The sequence below is a fragment of the Cynocephalus volans genome, chromosome X (genome assembly GCF_027409185.1).
Source record: "Cynocephalus volans isolate mCynVol1 chromosome X, mCynVol1.pri, whole genome shotgun sequence".
Lineage (NCBI taxonomy): Eukaryota > Metazoa > Chordata > Mammalia > Dermoptera > Cynocephalidae > Cynocephalus > Cynocephalus volans.
In genome coordinates, this window is record NC_084478.1 from 19,333,259 (window position 1) to 19,356,500 (window position 23,242).

General features: G+C 39.1%; 1 protein-coding gene across 3 annotated transcripts in view; it reads right to left on the bottom strand.

Annotated features, from left to right (window-relative positions):
- The window catches only part of PIR (pirin), a 99,449-nt gene that overhangs the window by 18,833 nt on the left and 57,374 nt on the right, over positions 1-23,242 (bottom strand). For all 3 annotated transcript variants that reach the window (XM_063083800.1, XM_063083799.1, XM_063083801.1), the window contains 2 exons: positions 12,917-13,001; positions 993-1,037 (listed from right to left, as the gene is read on the bottom strand). In XM_063083800.1, coding sequence (XP_062939870.1) covers positions 993-1,037; positions 12,917-13,001 — 130 coding nt within the window. The remainder of the gene's footprint in view (positions 1-992; positions 1,038-12,916; positions 13,002-23,242) is intronic.

Consider the following 23,242-nt stretch of genomic DNA (forward strand, 5'->3'; position numbering starts at 1 on the left):
CATTACCCTGATTGGGCCAGAGCAGCCTTCCCAGGTTTCATAGAAAGCTTTCAGGCAAAGCAACACAGATACTGGCAATTGGCAGTTGGTCAATGGGCACTGAGCAGGTAAGGCCCCAGGGGTGTGGCGGGGCACTAACAGCATCTGCTGCAGCTGTTTTCTGTCAGTCCCACAGAGAGCCATGTCCTGCAACCCATGGCTGCTTCTAGGGAGATGGGAAGGGTGGGAGTAGGTGCAGGCAGGAGCCAGCCTGCTCTGCAAGGCCCTCTCTCCCATCCCTCTGTCCCTTGTTTCTTCTGCTGCTGGGTTAGTGAAGGGATTTACACTTGAAAGGACAAGTTAGATGGTGTGGTCCGTGCATTGTCGCTGGACATAGAGTATGTGGTGGGACATGGGGAGCAGCACTGAGGAACCCCTGGTTCTGCTTTCAAGTCGACCAATGAGTAACCCTGGCAAATTCAATAACTTCCTTTAGATTTCAGGTTCCTCATCTATAAAATGATAGTTGGTTGGGTCTCAAATACTCCTTCTTGACTAGGCTCATCAAGCAACACTTATACAACCCTTAGAATAGGAGAAAACCAACTCAGATATCTCAGAGGCACCTGGAACTGCAAATCCACTTCCTTCCCCCTCCCGGGAGACAGATGTAGTCCTGCTCCCTTGGGAGCCCATAGTAGCTCTATCCCTTTGTAAGTATAGAGGTTGCCAACCTCTTAGTGAGGTGTCAACACACATAATTGTGCCTGGACCTCTCGTCTGCACACATGCCCCAGTGAAATGGCTGTGTCATGACTGGTGTTCATATTCACCTCACTCACTGAACATTCTGGAAGGTGAGAGACACCCTGCCCTGGGCTGAGATTTAGAGAGGACTGGTGTGGGAGGCAAGGAGGCATAGTATCAATTGCATGTAATGGTTTCATTCTACCTTTTCTCCCTTCACTGGTTTAAATTGCAATTGAACCCAAAGCGACATACCCATAACTTACCAATGTACACATCTCCAGATATGGTATAAATGAAGCTCGTCCACCCTGGAAAGGGACCAGCAACATTAAAATGTTAGTGTCCATAACGCTGAAAGGAACAAAGATACATATATATAAAACAAATGTAAAATATCAATTTGGAGATGAAATCCTTTATTTTCTTTAAATATATATTTTAGGATTTAAGTTCTGTGAGCTGTTTAAAACACACACTCACATACATGCTCTCTCTCTCTCTCTGTCATACACACAAACACATTCCTAAACCTAAATGACCAGATCCCAAGTGTTTGAGAGCCACCCAGAGTAGACAGTGTACAATTCACTTGGCCGTATATCTATATGTCAAAAGCTGTATTAACAAAAAAAGGTTCCTTCTAGTTCTAACATCACGCTATTAACTGCAATACTCCAGTCTGGCTTTATCTTCAGTTTGTTGTGCCTCCAGGTGGTTTAAAGTGTGAAGATAATGCTAAAAATATGCTTTTTTGTAGTTAAGTTACATTCTAATTTCTAGTGAACTCATTAATTTGTATATATCCTAAAATAAAGCATGCATGAGTTCCAGGGATCCAGGGATGCATAGTTTTGGGGGGATGAATGGGTTTCAGGTGGCCTGTGAACTCCCTGGAATCATCCACACAATTTTTCAAGTGTGCACACTTCTCTGGGAAGAGGGCATATAGCATTCACCAGATTCCTACCATGACCTGTGGATCCAAGAGCTCAGAACCATCAACAACCTGCCATTGACACCTCAGCACCAACCTCTGATTTTCACAGATATTTCTGCATTGTATCCATGGCTCAGAAGAGATGCTGTGTTTCCACTGAGAGACATGAGTCTAGAAATGGCAAGCTCAGAGTGGAGTTAGGATATCACTCCATGAGCCTTCAGTGGAAAGAAAGATCTGGAAAGGGAACACAGGGCAGAGTTCAAGGCTGGAAGGACAGGGCCAACCCTGGAATCTGCATGAGATTCAACATGGTGACAGAGTAAATAAAGACGGATGCAGAAGTAGCAAAGAGGACAAAATATCCCCTAAGGATGTGGTGTAATGGCGAGTGGCTTGAAACGCACAGGAACAGCATCAAAGAAAAGCTATAACTGATCAAACTTGACATAGGCTGAGTCTCATTAGGAATTCTGAAGGCTGGCAAAGCAAACACACTTGGGTGGATGCCAGAGGATATTTTTTCATCCTCCTATTTCACAAGTTCTCTGCTCTGAGATTTTGGGTAAGTTTAAACCCTCTAGAAGAATGTTACTTAGCCATAGCTCACTTGCTCTTTTTCTCCCTTGTCAACCCCTCACTTTGTCTTCCAAGCGTGGGCTACCACCATTTATTGAACATTTCCCATGGGCTTGTGTGGTGTGAGGAGATACGAGATGAGTAAAGCACAGCCAGGGTGTCCAAGTTGTGCAACTCTGGGATGGAGGTGGGTGGCAGGTGCGGCAAGCACATGCCAACGGCTCACAGCCTGATTCCACGTGCCTTGGCCGGGTGGGCTGGCTCTGCTAGAGCACTTCTTTCTGTTTTCTAATGGATGCTGAGCTTTCCTATTCCTATTTAGACATGATTTATAATCACACTCTACAACAAAACCCCTCTCTTGTCAGCTTTTTAAAAAAGTTTGCCAATGAAAATTGTTGAAATATCGAAGTGCAAATGGCTTTATTTTTTCTGATTATAAAATGTATCACATTAAAAATATTTTAAGAATGTGAAAGCGTGGTATATCTAAACTGAAAATCTTTCTGCAATCTTCATACTTACCCTGACATAAATATTATTAGCAATTTGGTATTTGTGCTTTCAGATTTTTTTTTTCTTTTATGCACTATACATCATTTGCTTAAAAACCAGAACAAACCCAAATGTTCTATTTTGGATACCTTTCCATGGGAAAACAAAGAAAACTCATTCTTGGGAAAGACTGGATAGCATTCCATTGTAAGGATGTGTCGTACTTTATACAACCAATCTCCTCTTCATGGTTTAAGGGTATTACAAACTTTTTTCCACATCTGACAAAACCTCAAAGCTCCCAATTGCTCCTCTGGGTTTTTATTTGAGATCATTTTGAGGGTTCTAATCTCATTTCTCCTCCACCTCCTCTGCTTCCTACCCACCCTCCAAGCACAAAATTGCCTAGATCTGTTTTCTTTCCTTTTTTGTCTTTTCACTCATGATCCAGACGGACCAAACATTTGCTTGAAGGAATGGCAAAGTGAATTTATTAAGTGCATTCACCGATTTCTGCTCCTGCAAAAGCCTTCTATTAGGATACAGAGTCCATCTTTGGCAGTAATAACACAATTCATGCTGCTGGTTGGAAAGCACAGTGTGTTAGAGGGAATGGAACAGGAACAGGGGGCAATTTACTTGTTTTCTTCTTTTTTAGCAAGATGCCCATCTGCACTTGCTTCTATTAGACCTTATTAAATTTCCATTAAGCATTGTTTCCTAAGGTTACCGGAAAAGAAAACAAATGCCAAATTGTGTATATGGTTACTGTATGTTTAAGAGCAATCACATTTTATTAGAATTCCTTCTCTGCTAAGAGCAGGACGGCATCAGCAAGAGCTCTGTTGTGAGATTTTCAGGTCTTCCTCATCTTTCTTTCTTCATCCACCTCTCCTCCCATTTTTACGTCGTGCACCAGGAATTGATGCCATCCCTCAATTTTTATGGCTCTGATGGATGCCGCACCCTGAACTTCCCATTCTTCTACAAATATGGTCTCCAAGCTACTGTCTCTTTGCAGCTGGGAAGCTCTTCCCTTCCCTTGGGCAATGACAAATAAAATGAGCTGGGATGGAGGTCACATTTTCCTCCTGGCCCCCTAGGACAGTTAAGTCAGCAACACATTTAAGTCAGACCTCCTTTAGCCAAATATAAGTAAAATTTAAATGTGTAAATCATTTTCTGTGTCATTTGCTCTCACTTCCAAGGGAGGTTCCTAATTCTTGCAAATGTCCCTAGTGAGAGCTTTTCTTGGCCTACATTCCTTGCCTTAACCCAGCTCATTTTCCTCCTTCCTCAGTCTCAGAGGTCAAACTGGTTGCCAGATGCCAAAGCAGCCCTGGTTTCTAACACCCCCAACCCCCACCTCCAAGTCCCTCAGCATGGACCTCATACCTGGCCTCCTGGGACAGAGGGCAGACCTGCCTGCTTCTTCCCTTCCCCTCCTCATCCAACCAAATTAAAAATAATTTTTATTTTAAAATAATTTCACACATACAGAAAAGTTGCAAAAATACTACAGAGAATTACTGTATACCATTGCCCCAGATTCCCTAAAAGCTAATTTCTTATCACATATGCTTTATCATTCTTCTCGCTATAAATTTATTTTTTTCTGAAATATTTGGGAGTAACTTGCAGACATGCTGCCCCTATACCTTGAAATAATTTTCAATACGTGTTTCTTAAAAACAAGAATATTTTCCTATAAAACCATTAGTGCACTCATAAAAATTACAAAATTAACATTGATACAATACTATTCTCTATGTACAGACATTCAAATTGTGTTAAATGTCTGAGTAATCCCTTTTATGGAAAAGGGAAAAACAAATTTCTAGGCCTAAATCCAATCCTGGATCACACACTGCACTTAGTGGTTACGTCTAATCTTCTTTCATCTGAAACAGTTCCTCAGTCTTTTTCTTTCATTAAAAGTACAGACCAGTTATTTTATAGAATGTCTCTCAGTTTGGATTCTTTTGAGATTTCCTCATCATTAAACTGAATTGTTTGCTAATCCCTTGCTCTCCCAAATTTAGAGTAGACTTTTTATTTTTTTTCAATATTTTAGTTTTTTTAAATTCAGAAGAATACAAACAATGAAATAACGGACATGTATGTTGCCATATTTATTTCATATCTTTCTTTTCTTTTAAGATAAAACCATACAGGTGAAAGAAATGTCCCCTAACTGGTTGCTGCTGATTTATTTTCCATACATAGTGAATTGGACCTTTCTAGAAGTCCCACTTAAATCCCTTCACTGGCTACCTGTTTTCCCAAGACAAGCCCAAATTTCTGACCCTGGCAGACAGACTCTTTTCAATCTGGTCCTACACTTCTCCAGTATCATCGCCCCTCTGCTTGCCCTCCCTCCACATTTAATTCTAACCCAGCAAACTCCTGCTGGAGAGTGGAAGTAAAATAGGGCAGCAGCCAACCTTAAAGGGAGCTTTGTGGAACAATGAAAAACAAGTCAATCAACTAAGTAAATACAAAATGGCAACAAAGACACACACATACACAATTACAGGCAGAAAGTGCAAGTTTAAAAATCAGCACATCACCCACAGGGAGATCTAGAACCAGACTCTTAACATCTTCAAGCTTGTTTCCTTGTTCGTAAAATAAGAAAAGAATACGTACAACACAGGGCTGTTGTGATGATCAAGTGGCACCATGTATCTGCATATACATATGTACATGTACATACATACATGCATGGTGTGTGCTGTGTGTTTTTAACCTTCTCTACACAATGCTTGGCACTTAGGAGGTATTTAACAAGTATCAGTTCCCTTTCCTGCCTCTTTCTTTTCTTTCCACTTTCCTCCATATTTATGCAGGTCAGGAGGTTACACGTTTCTGATGAGGCTGTGAGCCAGGTCAGAGAAGGGTCATCACTTCAGAGATGGCCTCACGCTCCCCACCACACCCACCTTGACAACAAGTCAGCTAGTCTCCTCTCAGATTGCATGATACACTGAGCAAATCTTGGCAAGGTCACTGTTTCCCTAAATGTAGAGAACGGATCCTTGCTGTCCTCATCAAGAACCTGTGGCACTTCAGATGCTGTCTGTGTCCCACTGAGCACTGCAGTCTAGAATTGGTGACATAAAATAAGCTTTCTGATTATACAGCAACTGACAGCTCACTATAAGATCTATAAGCTTGCCAAGAGCAGGCATTTAACTCCCATATTATAACTAAACATAAGAGAGAGGTGCCAACTTTGTAGCTCTGCAACTTGGAAAGAGGTTATCACACGAACTGGTGGGAATTCCATAGAAAGAAAACAAGAGAATGCCCATTTTACCAAATTTTGTGAGTGACACCAATAACGCATAAAGTTGTACACATAATAAAGACACTTGAGACAACTGGCTTTCCAGAATAAAATAAATTCAGAATGCATTTCATACCTTACAGAAAGATCGTACTACAGTCTGTGTTTATAAGCCCTGGACATCTAACATTAAGAGCTGTTTCTAAATAAACATCCTGTATTTTAAATAAGAACAATTGCAACCTACAAGATAATCATCCCTTATGGTTTGCTTCACATTCATAATATTGAACATTCATTGCATCAGAGGCTAACAGAAAAACTAAGAAACAAATGAAATTTAACATTTTGAATGAGAAATGTATTAGCAATCTAAACTCTTTGGAATGTAAACTCTCAGAAGACAGATTTCTGTGTGCCCAGAATGCAGACTAGCTCACTAGAGGATAAACTCTGCTGATTATTTTCTTGCTAATAAAATAGCAAGATAAAAAGTTACTAGAATTCCCTCGAAGCTTATCCTGCTCTTTAGAAACTAATTCTACATTGAAACACTGAAGTTTTTTCACCAAGACATTTAATATGATAATTTTTAAGTAATTATCTGCTGCTTTTATTTCTTGGTTTTATTTGAACAGAATTTTTCTACTCTTCAAATATACAGTATTCACAACTGGTTTTTAATTGCTCAGAAAATAATTCAAATATTTAGACATAATCATAAAATTCTATTTAGAGCTGTCAAACAGAAATTATTTTAGGCATTTGAACTTAGATTGAAGCTAAGTGTATACACTCTTAAGATCTAAAATATACAGAGTTTTAAGGGTTAAATAAAAGTTCAGAAAACAATAGAAATCTGAAATTAGCAGGGAATGTGATAAATACCGCTAAGATTATCTTAGGACATGTTTAGACACCTGACTGTTTTTAAGAGAAAAAGAGTTTTAAATAGCACCTGAAAAATAAAAACAAAACAAAAATAACAAAAAACAAAAACAAAACACCCGTCAAAATTTTTAAATGTTTAAAAATTCTTAGAATGGCTTTTTACTTTATACTGATCATCAATTTAATCTGATCTCTCCTCAAGATGATATCTTAGAAAACACAATACAGTTTTCAAATTGGTGAGATTATTCATTTAAATTTTTTCAAGAACAGTCATTTTTTAACCTACCTGCCAAATCTTGGGTTTATTTACCAGTATGCCCAAGGCACTAATAATGTGATACTGGTCCATTAATTCATCTAATAAAGGACAAGATGGCAGTTAAGAGTCATAGTGAAAGTCAGACTATGTGGGTTAGAATCTCAGCCCCAACATTCACTAGCTGATTGATCTTGAGTAAGTTACTTAATCTCTGTACCTCAGTTTCCTCATTTTAAAAATGGGATAATCACAGTTCATTCCTTATGGTATTGTGAGGATTGCAAGTGTTAATACAGTTCTTAGATCAGTTTCTGGCAAGCAGTAGGCATTTAATAAGTACTAACGATAATGATTATTACTACAGGATGGTTCAGTGAATTGTGAACTCCTGAAAATGTTCATGACATTACCCATCATGGATTTTGACATTTCCCCCTCTTTATCAAAACTACATTTTAAAAAATGCAATTGTGGTTCACCATACATAAAAACCAATTCCATGTGGAGTAAATATATCAATATGAAAGGTAAAACAACAAAGCACTTATAATAATGAGAACAATTGCATGCTCTTGGAAAGATTATTAAAGAAGCTACAGAAAGCACTAATTATTAAGAAACAGAGTGAAACATTTAGGAAATTTTTATTATTAAAATATAGAAAAATATAATAGTATAGAAGAGTGAAAAACAAGGCAGAAGGGAGAAGATATTTGCAGCACACATAACTGACAATGAGTAGTACTCAGAATATATAAAGAGCTCCTACAAATCAATATAAAAAAGATAGATAGACACCCACCCTAAGGAAAATGACATAAATCTTTTCACTGGATAATTTTATATTCCAGGCTCTGGTTCATGTTTATCACTGTGCTGAAGACTTATTTACATCCATAACTGTTATGTGTATACCCTAAGTATGAGGGGAACTGTGACTGAATATTCTAATGTACTACTGGTAAGTAAAGGGATCTGCAAAAAACTACCCATGCATTAAATCATGTATTTGGTGTAGTGAATAAAATAAGCTTTCACTCTCTCTATAAAAACTCCCCCAAATCTATAAGTCTACATGAATCATTTATGTTTGGGGTTTTCTCCTTAAACATAGAGAATGACTATGAAAAGACATTAAGGCAGGAACTCTAAGGAAAACTCACCATGTATTTCTCCAGGCTCACTCAAACCATTTTAAAAAAATCACAAATGTGAGGGAAAAAAAATCACTAGTTTTTGAATCATCGAACATATGGAAAATTTGTGGCACTTTGAACCAAGATCATAAGGGTAGGGGATGACTCTAAGATATCCCCTTGATTCCTGCCTTCTGGTACAGCCTTGTGTAATCCCCTCTCTCTGAGTGTGGGCTGCATCTAGTCACTTGCTTCTAACCAACAGAACGCAGCAAAAGTGATAGGATGTCACTTCCAGGTTAGGTTACATAAAGACTCTGGCTTCCATCTTGCTCATCCTCTCCTGCTCACTCACTTGCATGCTCTGATGAAGCCAGTGGCCATGCCGTGAGCCCTATGGAGAGGACCACATTGCAAGGAACAGAGAGCAGACTCTAGCCAGCAATCCTCGAGGAACTGAATGCTGCCAACCAATGCTCATGAGTGTGAGCTTGGAAGTGCATCCTTTCCAGTCATGCCTTGGGATGACTGCAGCCCCAGCTGACACCTGGATCACAGCCTGTAACAGCCCCTGAGCCAGAGGACACAGCTACATTGTGAGACATTGGGAGATAATACATGTTGTTTTAAGGCAGTAAGTTTTGCGGTAATTTGTTATGCAGCATATAGATAACAAATACAGTAAGATATATTTAAATATATTCTAATTTGATTTACCAATTAGCTACTGCATGTGTGGCATTAAAATTTACTTTTTAAATCAAATGAGGAAGATGTGGCTCCTTTATTTTTTTTCCCTGAGGGTAAACACAGAAACAAAAATATATTGACAGTATTTTTTTTTTTTTTTGTCTTTTTCGTGACCGGTAAGGAGATCGCAACCCTTAGCTTGGTGTCATCTGCACCGTGCTCAGCCAGTGAGTGCACTGGCCATTCCTATATAGGATCTGAACCCGCGGTGGGAGCATTGCTGCGCTCCCAGCACCGCACTCTCCTGAGTGCGCCACGGGGTCGGCCCTATATTGATAGTATTTAAGAGGGTCTATCAGTTGCTGCTATAACAAATTACCCCAAAACTTAGTGCATTCAAATAACAAATATGCATTGTCTTATAGTTCTGGGCATCAGAAGCCCAAAAATGGGTCTCACAGGTCTGAAATCAAGGTGGCAGTAGGGCTGTGATCCTTCTGGAGGCCCTAGGGGAGAATTTGTTTCCTTGCCTTTTCCAGCTTCCAGAAGCTGCCCCTGTTCCTTGGCTCATAGCCCCTTCCATTTTCAAAACGAGCAATCACATCACTCTAACCTCTGTTTCTATTGTCACAACTCCTTCTCTCACTCTGGCTCCCCTGCTTCCCTCTCTCATTTACAGAGACTCTTGATATGACACTGGGCCCTCCTGGATTATCCAGGCTGAGCTCCCCATCTCAAGAGCCTTAATTTAGTCGCATCCGCAGAGTCCCTTTTGCCATGTAATGTAACATATATTACAGGTTCTAGAGATCAGGATGTGGACATCTTTTATTATTCTGCCCACCACAGAAGGGTAGACAATATGTTCTCTAAAGAAGTTTTGCTTATTGATCTGTAAAGAAAAGCTACAAGGAGAGGGAAGCAAAAAGGCTCACAAAATCAAGTTTTATCCATTTCATAGTAGTTCTCCATTTTTAGTGTTCCACATCATGCTTTTAAGTACCTAGAAGCAGAGGTGCTGTGAAGGAAGATGGGGAAAACAACCAGAGTGGCTGTTGAGGGCCAAAGTTTGATGCAGTCCATCAGAAGACAAAGGGGATATGAGAACCAGAAGGCATAAGTTTCTTGGAAAAGAGTGATATTTTCTTAGAAATACAGATTTATATCCCTCACAATGAATGATAACAAACAGTGCTATCTGCATATGAGTTTACAGCAAGGAAAATCAGATTGCTTTGCAAGAGATGGTAAAAGTCACCACACACACACACATACACACAAAACCTACTTATTCTTGCTTTAGCCAAGAGCTAATATGAAAAACGTGTGGCCAATGTGAAAGGAATTTGGTACTGTCAGAAACTCGACAAATTGGATTCCTTACAAGTGATGCACTGTCCAGCTCAATTCCTGATATCCACCGCTTTCCAAATCATCACTGCATGAGACATCTGTTTTCTTCGAGATTAGCACAACCCAACAGAAACATGCCTAGCCCGAAGGAAATAAATATAAGGTAAAAATCAATCCTAATACTGTTTATGCGAAGGAATTCAGATAAAACCTAGTCTGAGTCATGAGAAATGTTTCCAGCCTCCCTTAACTGGATTTGCTTGGGATATATGCGTCTTCCTGGTATCAGGGATGGGGTGGTAGCAGTGTATGCTTCTATTTCCATCCAATTCATCTGGTAATGCTACAACCAAGTCAACATTAAATTAGTTAGACTACAAAGTTTATGCCGAAAGCAAAACATAACCCAGACATCCATGTCAAATCCCTTTACCATGAGTAACAGAACAATCAAAATACTATAAACAAAACATGTCCAGGACCCAGCCAATGGCCCACACATTTCAAGGAATATTTGATGCAACAAAGCACCTGAATAAAATGAATTTAGACAGGCCCTGGAGTTTATGATAGAATTTGACCTGGAAAGATGTTTAAAGAAAAAACAAAAACAAAAAAAAATCAAAGACAAAGGGTGACCTTGATTTGAATAACTTCATGATAAAATTTATATAGCATAATTTTACCATCCGGTATCTCTGATCACAGACAGCCAGTACTACCAAATCTGCAAATAGTAAGTGCTCTATGATACTTGAATTAATTGTTTTTCTGGCACTGGAGAGGGAAGCCTTAAACTTTGGATTTTTCACCTAATGCAATGAAAGCAATGATAAGTGTGGGGAGGTGGGGAAGACTAAGAAGGAGAGAACACACTATAACTGGAAGTGATGCCTTGGAAAAGACAGGTTCTTTTGCTTCATAGCTGGGTTTGTAACAGACTTATTCACAGTGGGTTTACAGAGACTCAATACCCAACATGCATCTCTAAACTACTTGCTTTTGTATCCCTCCAAAAATGTTTGTGAAAACCAATCTCAGGTTTAGAATTCATAATGACAAAATAAAATACAAGTACTGCTTTGTAAACTAGCAGAAATACATTCTCTCGTGAGTCAGTACAGGGTGATGGCACAGAGCAGAGCAAGAATGAACATGAACCATATGCTTCCTGCTGGTGGGGTCATGGAGAAACTGGCATTCTCACATACTACTAATGGAAAGTGTGGCTGCCTCTGTGGATTGCAACCTGGCAACGTCTTTTAAAATTAGACATGCATACCTGCTGACCATCTCTGGAAACCTATCCCATTAAAATAAATCCTCATATGGGAAGACAGATGTGCAAGGGTGTTCATTGCAGACCAGTTTGCAGTAGCCGAGCACTAGGAACAAAGTGAGTGCCCGTTGAGAGGAAATAGTTCAATACATCATAGTAAACACATGACATAGGATATCACTGTTAAAAGGAGCTATACGAGTAGATGGGGAAGGATTTCACAAAAACAAGATGCGAAAAAGTATTTATGATATAACTCCATTTTAGTAAAATGATAAGAAAATTACCCTATATATGTGTATATTTGTATGCACATATACGTCAGTGTAGAAGAGTAAGTGTGGAAAAAAATACAGTAAGATATAATTCAAGGATAGATCTGGGATTTACCCTAGATCTGGGAGATATATATATATAGAGAGAGAGAGAGAGAGAGAAGGTACTGCTATGGGTGGATAAGGGAGGAATAGGGATTGGAGGGAAGCAAACTCAAAGGTAAAAGAAAAAAGCACTGCACTAAAAAGTTAAAGCACATGTGCTCTCACAATTGTTATAAAAATCATGTATAGTGTAAGCATATGTTTAAATGCATTAATCTAAAAAAAAATTTCTGTACTTCATAGTAGCCAGAATGAAAACACACACACACACACACAAAACAAAACAAAACAAAACAAAAAAACCAAAATAATGCGTCCAAAGTTGATGCTTATGGACCTGGGTATAACCATTTTCTAAAATAAAATTGGCCTTAAATACATGGGAGTTTTCTAATTATTCTTTGAATTCAAATGTCATCTTAAAGGTAAGCCTTCCATAACAGTACCTATAACAAGCACAACCTGTCTCTCAATCAAGTATGCACTTGTTTAATAAGTAACACAGGACCGAATTTGCCTCCAGGAACACTGTGAATCTACAGGGGCTGGGAAGACACTGGGATTTTACTTGCCCTACCTCATCCAGTAAGCATTTCGTAACCTTGAGCAAGTGACTAATCTGCGGGGCCTTCGTGTCTACACCGTAAATTGAGGGGTGTGGCCCAGATGGTAACACTAACATTCTCTGAATTCTTCCTCATTCTCTTAAACTTGAAAGGGGCCAGCAGTATTTGCTAACTTAAACATAATTAAAAATAAACAAAGTTGATAGAACTTTGTGCTGAGGGTCAGAAATAAGTACATTCCAGAGAAAGCAGCCCCTTGTTCTTGTTTTTTGTTATTGTTTGTTTTTTTTCCTGACATGATTAATTACTAAACCCCAGAACCCACCATACCTTTGGGAATAGGCTGGGAATGCTTTGCTCCTTGGTCCAATTTGAAGTCCAAATATAAGGTTGGTGTGCGGGTGTAAACCTTGGCCTGAAAAGTAAAAGGAAACCATCAGTGTTTTTCTAAGAATAAGGTTCTTCTTTACTGTCGCTGGGCCCTTCTGTAATAGGCCTGGACTTGGATCCATTATATTTACAGTTTCTCATAAGGAAGTGCTGTTATAGATGGGGTGGGTTGCTTATTCAGCCCCTCTTAAGGGTCTTGGTCTAGAAGTTAGTTCTCCTAGCTTTACAGTATGGTTGACAAGCTAAGGATGACAGATGTCTCCCTTCAGCACTTCTCAAATATGGTCCAATGTTAATATTTTACTGGCCAATAGTTTGTCTAATTTTATCACTTCTGGTCTTCCACTTGATATGGTTATTGCACACCCAAATGTCTGTTTCTTCCCCAGGACTCAATAATGTCATTTCCATTTTGAAATTCAAAAATGTGGTCTGTACATTTTATTTTTTCTTACTTGGCCCTCTGGCAATAAAAAAGGTGCTCCACCACCGCTGGCTTGAAAAAGCCACAACTCCAAATGTAAAAAAAGCAAACATTTGCAGGATTTTCCCTTGTAAACAGTGGCTTTGATTTCCATCAACAGTTGAGTGGAGTTTGTAATTCAATATAATACCATTCTGAATCACTGGCATAGGTCAAAATCCAAGGGATTAGCACTGTTGCTATGAACTTTATGATGTCTCATTGTTTATTACAAAGCCCCAGTGGTTCTATTTTACTTTTATTTTTTTTAACTAAAAAATACACACGAAAATGAAAAAGTATATAACATCAAGTTTGGCAAGGATGTTGAATAACTGGAACTTTCATACACTGCTGGTGGGACTATGACTTGGTACACTTTGGAAAAGTGCTTGGTAGTAAGTAGTACAGGTGAATATAGGCATAACCTATGATCCAACACTCCAAGTCATAGGTGTATACCCAACAGAAATGTTCACCTAAAGACATGTATAAGAATCTTAATAGTGACACTGTTGAAAATAGCTCCAAACTGGAATTATCCCAAATGTCTTTAACAATAGAATTGACAAATGAATTGTAGTCTATGTATATGGTGGAATACTATACAGCAAGGAGAATGAACAACCCAACTACATGCAACAACTCCGATGAATCAAACAAGCATAATGTTGAGCAAATGAAGGAAAACACCGAAGATCGTACACTGTATGACCCACTTCTATGAAGTTCAAAACAAGGTAAAACTAATCTATGGTGTCAGATGTCAGAAAAGTGGTTACCTTGGGAAGGTTAGTAACCGGAAGAAGTTAAAAAGGGGGCTCCTGGGGACTAGTCAAGTCCTTTATCTTGACCTGTCTGCTGGTTTCATGAGTGTGTTCACTTGGCGAAAATTCTCTAAGCTGTGCACTTAATTTGTGTAATTTTCTGTGTACATGTTATATTTTAATAAAAAGCTTACATTCATTAAAAACATGCATATGCAAATAGAAAAAAAGAGAGAATCCAGAACCCAGAACTACTTTATCCTTGATAAAGGCAAGATTGTGCAGAGAATAATTATGTAAGCTCCATGACGACATGAACATTTCTGTTTTTTTCACCATTGAATCCCTGAGGCCAATCCACAGTGTCAGCCACTTAGTAGGTGTTCAATAAATTTTATTGAGTGGTGTTTCATAATGGAATACCATTTATAATAATACATTTATTCACAGTACACATATGATATTCATCAATATCCTTACTTACATGTAGCAAAATGCCTCTTTTCAGACAGGTGGATTTGGTATGGTCTAAGTGTATGTCTGTCCATTAAATTTTGGCATAGAGAATTGTAAATAACGTTGACTATCAAAGGACTTTTTCCTTTCCTGTCAATGTCTCCTATTGAAGCTTTGGGCTTTAAAATGATCTGGTAGATTGTTTTACATGGCTCAGGTGGTCAAGTTGCATTAATACTGCTTCAAAGGCTGAAAAAGCAAATTCCCCTAGGCATACATAAATGAAACCAGAAAGACCTGTGACACCAAGTGCAACCTGATTCCAAAGATTCACAATCAATCTGAAAAGCTCGAAACATACATAAACCAAGGGCAGCACATGAGGGTCACAGGATCGGATTCTGTAGGATCAATAGGTGTGTAAGGCACCAGCTGGAAGGGGACTGGTTTTGTCTGATGAAGACTTCTAAAATTACCTCTAAAAAGATCAAGGGTAAACTTCACATAATACCGGATGACTCCTCTGCTCAGGCAATATTTTGCTCTCTTTCAAACAAAGGATCCCTGTTTGGTTTAAGCATAGTTCCCAACCTCTGCCTCAGTGGCAGATGCAGTATTCCTTCCTACAGGGAAAAGATTAATCACAAAGAGGCTTTTGGTTTAATTTTTACTAGCATTCTCTCAGAATGTGCTTATAAAAATAATCTTGAACTAGAAACCAGGAGTCTTTGATACTAGGATTGCTTTTCCTGCTGACTAGCAAAGCACTCATCTTTTTCTGGGTTTAGTTCACTCATCTAAAAACCTTGTGGGGGGACTCACCAATGTTTAAGTCTACTTCTGGCTCTGAAATTCTGAATCCGAAAATTAATGTTTTCCTGCACATTCTAATTTTCAAAATTCACATCTGATTTCTCAGACTAGAGCTGTAGAGAAGGGATAGTATGACTAGGGCTAGGGAAGGTCAAGTAGGGCTGTGGGGAGTTTGTGGGGAGCTGCTGATTAACTCGCTCTGTTCTTGTCCTCAACCTCAGTCTTCAATCTTGCCCCCCTGGCTGGCTCTTTTTCTTATTTTCTTCCTGTCTCTAATTCTCAACCTAATGCCTATTATCTGAAATAGTAATCTACCTCTCTAAAATGGCAACCACATGGATACATGCACACAAGCACGAGTGTACACACACAAACACACAGAGTGGTCTGTATTCATTTACCTATTCATTTAAAATATTTTATACAGAAACCAGTGAGAGACTTTATGAAGCCACAAATATGTCCAATTATCTTACAATGTGAAAGGACTAAAGGGAACATTTAAATTCATTTTGGAGGTGTTTTCTACAGCCTCTATAACCTGAAATAGAATTCTGATTCTAGTATCCTTTTTGTATTGAAAATTAAACTGTCGAGGGTTTCAACAAAACATGTGTCTTCAATAATCAACTATCCCACCCCACCAAATTAAATGTGTATTATTCTATTTCAATTAATCTATAATGAGATAGAACTCAATTTGGAAGCTGTTCCCATGAGTGTGTTTGTAGGTGTGTGAATGTATATGTTCACACATATTTTGAAACAGAGGTAGGTTTTTTTTTTAAATTTTTGATCTTCCATGGTAGCTCTGTTTAAAGAACAAATGTAAATGATGTTTATTTTAACTCAAAGATGATAATGCCAGCCTCAAATGCACTTTGAGCAAACCTGGATTTGGTTTTCCTACTACACACACTGCTGACTTTCAACCGTAAAGAAATATCACCATTAGGCACATTTGTTCCTGTGTTCTGTTTTGTTTATTTTTATGTATAGTATTAAACTATTAATAGACCCTCAAAATGGAATGAGAATTTAATTAAATCATTCTTTTTTTGGTTAAAACTTAGTTATCAATATATCTATATCCACAGGATTAAAAGAAATTTGTCCATGACAAACTAAAATAAAACATTCCTGTACAAATCTGTTTCCACATGGACAGAACTAATGTGCTTACATTACATCAGTTAGACTTTCTTTTTCCTTTTCTATGATTTGGTCTTGAATGATAATGCATGCAGAGATACTAAAATCCGAAGCTATTCCTCTTTCTCCCTTCTTCCCATTTCGTAATTCTCTGTTGAAAGTATTTAGGAAAATTTCCTTTACAAGTTTCAGCCTATATTTGAAAAACCTAATGGCTTAAAATCTTATGGTTCAATACCTTGCAGGGAAAGCTTTTAGAAAGTAAGTCATGTAACTCTTCACAAGAGGTTAAGGGGAAATTTTAGCTAATCTACAACAACAGGGGTGCTACCAAATTCAGGACAGCTTTGTCTCTCTTTATAAATATGTCAGAACCAAATCCTTAATGAGTCTCAGACACTACACCAATAATGGCCACAAAACAAGGTCTATAAAACCACTTCCTTCTGAACCTCAACTACCTTCATCTCATGTCCTTCAAAGTCTTCCCATATACCCTGGCTTTTGGTATGAGACCCTTGTCAAGCTGGCTTCCTTCCTCTGCTTTTACTGATAAATGTAATTTTAATTAGGAGGCAAAATCACTTTCACATGGAAGCCATGTGGCTTAAAAACATCTTCCCAAGAAACGCGTGTGCTACATTGCTATGCACGAGTGTTCTACATTGCTGTGCACAAGTGTGCTACATTGCTATGCACGAGTGTGCTGCATAGTGCACGAGTGTGCTACATTGCTATACACGAGTGTGCTACATTGCTATGCACAAGCTACATTGCTATGCACGAGTGTGCTGCATAGTGCACGAGTGTGCTACATTGCTATATACGAGTGTGCTACATTGCTATGCACAAGTGTGCTACATTGCTATGCGTGAGTGTGCTACATTGCTATGCACGAGTGTGCTACATTGCTATGCATGAGTGTGGCCAAGGAAATATTGACAGTTGCCACTGCTCCTTTCACAGGTAGCTGCTTTATTCCTGAGTGCTGCTGCTTTTACCACCATGCTGGCCTTCCCTAAAAGCAAGTGGCAGCAATTTAGTGTCACACATCAGAGCTGTAATAAATGCTTTCACATTTCTTTTGGAGAACTATTTCAAAAACTCTTTATGATTTAGTAATTTTTCAGGAAATGCACTCAAATTCTCAATCTTATTATATGTTGCTTAAGCAAATTACTCTAAGTAACTGCACTAACGAGTGCCAGTCCCTAATATCCTATAAGAGAAAGAAACAGTGTTTCTACCTGTTTCTAGACACTCACCCTCATGTTGGACCATCTCCTTAGTGTTGGACATTATCTTTTACGGTGTTTGTGTGTGCGTGTGTGTCATTGCTAACTTTGATGAATATCTTCACATGTAAACCTTTCACTATATTTCTAATTCTCCCTTCACAGTGAAATTATGGGTCTAGCTGTCTAGACAATATGGCCAAAGGTAAATTGGTCAACATGATCATTTGGTTAAACAGCAATTTTGCTGAAAATGTCTACTGCAACTTCTGGTCAAGATGGCAGAATAGACAGTTGCCAGCGTCAATCTCTCCCACAAATCAACCAGTTTACAACTATAAAGAAGCAACGACGGCCAAGTTGGGGCAACTAGGGCTCAGGGGAAGATGAGGAGAGACCTATGGAGTGCATGAAGGCAGGAAAAGCCACAATGAGAGAAAGAAAAAACTGCTCCGACTGTTTTGAGCTCCAGCTGCTTCCAGGCTGGAGCTGGCAAAAACTGCAGATGTGTCCTTGGATGAAGTTGCTTGGATGCAGCAGGGGAGAAGAGGGTCTTTGTGATCCCCAGGCCAGGAAGACCACTAAAAGGGCTCCCATGGACCCACATAGTAGCAAGGAGCCACAACAACTGAAAAAAGGAGCAACTCAGAGACTGGTGAATCATTGCAAGGGACCAGCTCATGGCCCATCCCGGGGGAAGTGTTTGGAGCATGGGCAGTGGGGGAGAGAGGCCCACAGGGAGAACACTGAGGCATAGCATGGACAAGTGATCTGCCCCTCAGTCAGCACAGGACCACTCAGAGGAGACTGGTCAGGAATATAGAATTGCAGGGGGTGCAGTTTGATGAAAAGACTCAGGCCTAGACCAGAGTTTCTATACAATCCAGATGCACCAGATTTCTCTAGACCCAGCAGTACCTATAAAGTCAACCATTAAAATCCGAGCTGCACAAAAAGCCTTCCCCAAGGAATCAGCAGCAAAGCAGCAATTTAGCTCAACCACAGGACTCCAGTGCTGGTCCCCACAGGAAGTTTCCCCATTTTAGAAGTAAGAAAAGGACAGCAAATCAGTTTCAGTGCAGAGTTTAAGTGGTGGGAACAGCAAATAATCCAACACAAAACTGGAAGAAAAAACAAAGTACCTAAAACCAGAGACAAAGTTTGATTTTAATTAATAAAGGTCTCATTTCACCAAAGAACACCTAGAACACCTAGAAGGACTGGAAATCTCCTGGGCTACCAAGTAAGAAAGGGGGGAGGGCCGAGGGCCTCAGCCATGCCCCCTGACACCTGCAATCAGTCCCGAGGGTGGGGGCCAAGGGCCTTGGCCACAAACCCCCAACACACACAACCACTGCAGTGATGACCACTGAGATGCCGCAGGAAGTGCCCTGGGCTCTCCCGAGCTGGGGCAGTGCAGGGCTGAAGGCCTCAGCCACACCACCCCCGACACACTCAACCAGCCCAGTGACAACCACCAAGCCACAGCAAGAAGGATCCCGGGTTCCCAAGCTGGGGTAGTGGGGCACAAGGGCTTTTGCCACACCCCCCTGACATCTGCACCCAGCCCGGCAATGACCAAGCGACTGCTGGAAGCCCCCTGGTCTCCCCTGTGGGAATGTGGGGGGTGCCACAGGACGCAATCCCACCCCTCCTCCTTCCTCCTTCTTCCATCCCATTTCCTTCTCCTTTCCCCTCTCCCCCCCCAACCCAACTGCTCTGCAATATCACAGAATGTAAAAATATATATATAAGTAAAAAAATAAAAAAATAAAAATAAATGTCTACTGCTAGTCACTGCTTTTTCTAGTCTTGGCAATTTTACTACACCACAGGGCAGTTTTTCATCTCTTTATGTGCTCTAAATATTGGTGGTTTTTTTCTATCTAATCCCCTATTGTTAGAAAGTTAATGCATTCCAACAAATCCCCTGTGTTGCACATTTAGATTTTTTTCTTTGTCACAAATATAGAAGGGAAGAATTAATTGCTGAAAAGAAAAAAAAAAGTAAAAGAAAAAATTCCTGAACACCTTTGGAAAACGGACAGAAAGCGAAAGTAAGGTAAAAAGCTTAACCTGAAAAACAAATTTAAAGGCATTGCCTCCATAGTATAATACCAATATCTCGACAACCAGTATTCCAGCAGCACATATTTGTTTTTGAAGAAATCATTTTGATCACTTGTTATATTAACTACCTTACATCCTTTCACCCAGATTGTTTTTGGTCAAATCAGTTGATAACTACCTGAAAAAGTGCCTGTCCCATCAAAATGTTTATCTTCTTACTTTTTAAAGCTTAGTTAATTTAAAAAGCAAAAATTGGTATCTCCTTACTCTTTAAATTTAACTATTAGTTTGGGTGACATTATTAATATTATTAACAAATAATATTAAATATTATTAATATAAGAACAATAATATCTAAATATATTGAGGGCTTAGTATGTAGCAGGCACTATTCTAGGTGCCTCATGTGTATTAATTAGGCCACTTGTATTTAGCTTTTCCCTTTAATAAACTATCTGCTGATTAATGTATTTAACTTTTTATTTGTTTATTAATTAATTCTCTCATTCAAAAATACTGATTGAGAACCTATAATGTGCTAGTCATTGGATATGTAAATAGGTAAATAACAGATCTGCTCAGTCTTTGTGGAGTCGACTTTCTAGTTAAGAAGACAATTTAGCAAATTAAATACAAAATTACAAAATGTGGTACTTGCTATAAAATAAAAAATAGGGTGCAGTGGGAGAACATAAAATGGGAGGAGAAATGGAAGCCCTCTCTAAGGAGATTACGTTGAAGTGGAGACTTGAATGAAAAGAGTTGGGGGTAAGAGGTTTCCGGGCAGAGAAAGCAGCGTGGCATGTGCAAAGGCCATGAGGCAGTAAAGAGCTCAAAGTATTCAGAAACTGAGAGAAAAGCAACATAATAGACACAAAGTAGTGGCTGGAGAGAATGACATGAGATGAGTTTAGAAAGTCAGGAAAGATATTATCAAGTGTAGACCATAGTAAAGCATTTGGGATTTCTTTAAAGTACAATGGGAACACATTGCAGAACAACCAGATCCAATTTTTATCTTAAAGAGATGTCTTGAGTGACTATGTAGAGAAGTGGAAGGGAGTAAGAATAGAAGAGAGAAGACTCCTGAAGAGGCTGTCAGAGTGGGCCAGCTGGGGATGTGAGAGTAGATAGACCTGAAATCTATTTTGGAGATAAAAGCTTTTGCTGATGGACTGGATTGGGGGCAGAGGGGGCAGAAGGTGGAGTATGAATGACCACCATGTTTTTACTTTGGGCAGTAAGTGATGGTGCCATTCATTAAGATGGAAAAGACTAGACGAGAAACAAGTTTTTTGTTTGTTTGTTGTCAAGACAGGTAGGGGTAGGGGAACAAGACTTCAACTTTTGCTATTTTAAATTTGACATGCCTGGGACCGATGTAAATGAAGATGTCAAGTAAGGCAACTGAATATATGAATCTGCATAGAGCTCAGAGGTGAGGCTGGTACTATGACTGTAAATCTGGGAGTTGTTAGACTATACATAGTATCTACATACATGGGATGGATAAGATCGCCTAGAGAAGTGTTCAGTGAAAGAGAAGAGAACTGAGGACTGAGATCCAAGGAACTAGGTGTTTAGCGGTCTGGTCAAAGAAAAGGTACCTGTCTGAGAAAGGTATCTCAGAAGAAGCAAAGAACACCCAGGGATACACAAATGTATTATCCCAGAGGCCAAAGAAAAAAGAGGGTGTAGAGAAAGAGGAAGAAGTCAAGCCGAAGAGAGGAAGAGTTGACCTGGAGAAGAGTTTTAAAAAATACCTCTTGTTTGGCCACATGGAAGTCAGTGGTAACTGGTTTCAATGGACCAATGGGGTATGTCATGTTGAGAGTATCAGGGAGGTAGGGAAGTAGAAATAAAACATGTGGAGATGAATCTTCTGTGAAGTATGACTCTGAGAGGGAGCAGAGAATTGGGGGATATGGGGTTGAGGGAGTTTGGTGCTTCTCTTATCAATTTATATGAGAGGTTTTTTTAAAAAAATAAATTAAGGCTATTAGCCCTTTAAAAAACTTGAAAAAAATCTCCCAATTTGTTTTAGGCATTTAATTTCATCTATGGGATTTCTGACATGGGTCAGACCTATCAATCTTTTCTTTCCAATGCTTTTAAACTTAGAACATTGGTATTTTGACGGGGATTGCATTGAATCTGTAGATTGCTTTGGTTAGAACGGACATTTAACAATGTTAATTCTTCTCATTCAAGAGCATGGAATGTCTTTCCATCTTTCTGTGTCCTCTTTAATTTCTTTCAGTAGTGATTTGTAGTTCTTGTAGCAATCTTTCAACTTCTCAGTTAAATTGATTCAAATAATAATAAAATAAAATAAAATAAATAAACTTAGAATATCTTTCCCCATTCAAAGATCATATAAATGTTTGCTATATTTTTCTAGTTCAAAATTCTCAACATTAAATTCTTTAATCTATGTTAAATTCATTTTATTTATGGTGTGAGCTCATGAGATAAACTGGTTTCTTTTTATTAAATGGTTGCCCAATTGTCCCAGCTGACTTACTCTTCTTTTCCACAATTGATGATGATCTTTATCACTATTAAGTCTGCACATATATTTGGGTCTATTTCAAGTAGGTTCTATTTCTGCCAGTTACAAGGAAACTCAGTGGGGAAAACCAGATGTCAACTTCACTAACTAGTTCAGGAGCCCCAACTAATCGAGGAAGATCTACTCCATAAAGAGTTCACGTCATCATCTGGCACAACTCCCATGGCTTTCCAGTCTGATCTTCTTTCCACCACTGGCTGGCTCTCATGGTCTGTTGGGCTTTGCAATTGAGGAGAAAAACGCATCAGCACAGACATATTCTCTCCACCACCAAACACCCTTAAGAAACTCACTGCCAGACCCCCTTACCCCTGCTTGGAAAACCATACCTTCCCCTTTCTCCTGTAGATCTTAAGACTTCGAGGAAATGAAAAGTAGGTTTACACTATTTAAAGCAAACTTCCAACTCTCGTTGTTTAGAATAGGCTGACGTTCTTCAATGAAATGATGTCTTATGTCCCCCATCCAAAGCACTCTGATTTCTGAATTCTTGATTGTTTTAAACATTTCTGATAAGGAGTGGGAGAGATTAGTTTCCATCCTCACTGCCAAAGGTATCGTGGGAAGGATTAAAAGCCTGTAATCATATTTTGACATATACATGAAGTGCTACACAAAGCAAAGACAAGGAACTCTTAGGCAAAATGCCAATGAATCTGTGTAGGGTGGGAGCTAGAGAGCGCCAGAAAACATTTTTAACTTCTGTCAACCATAAAGGATTGTGGACAGCCTTGAGCA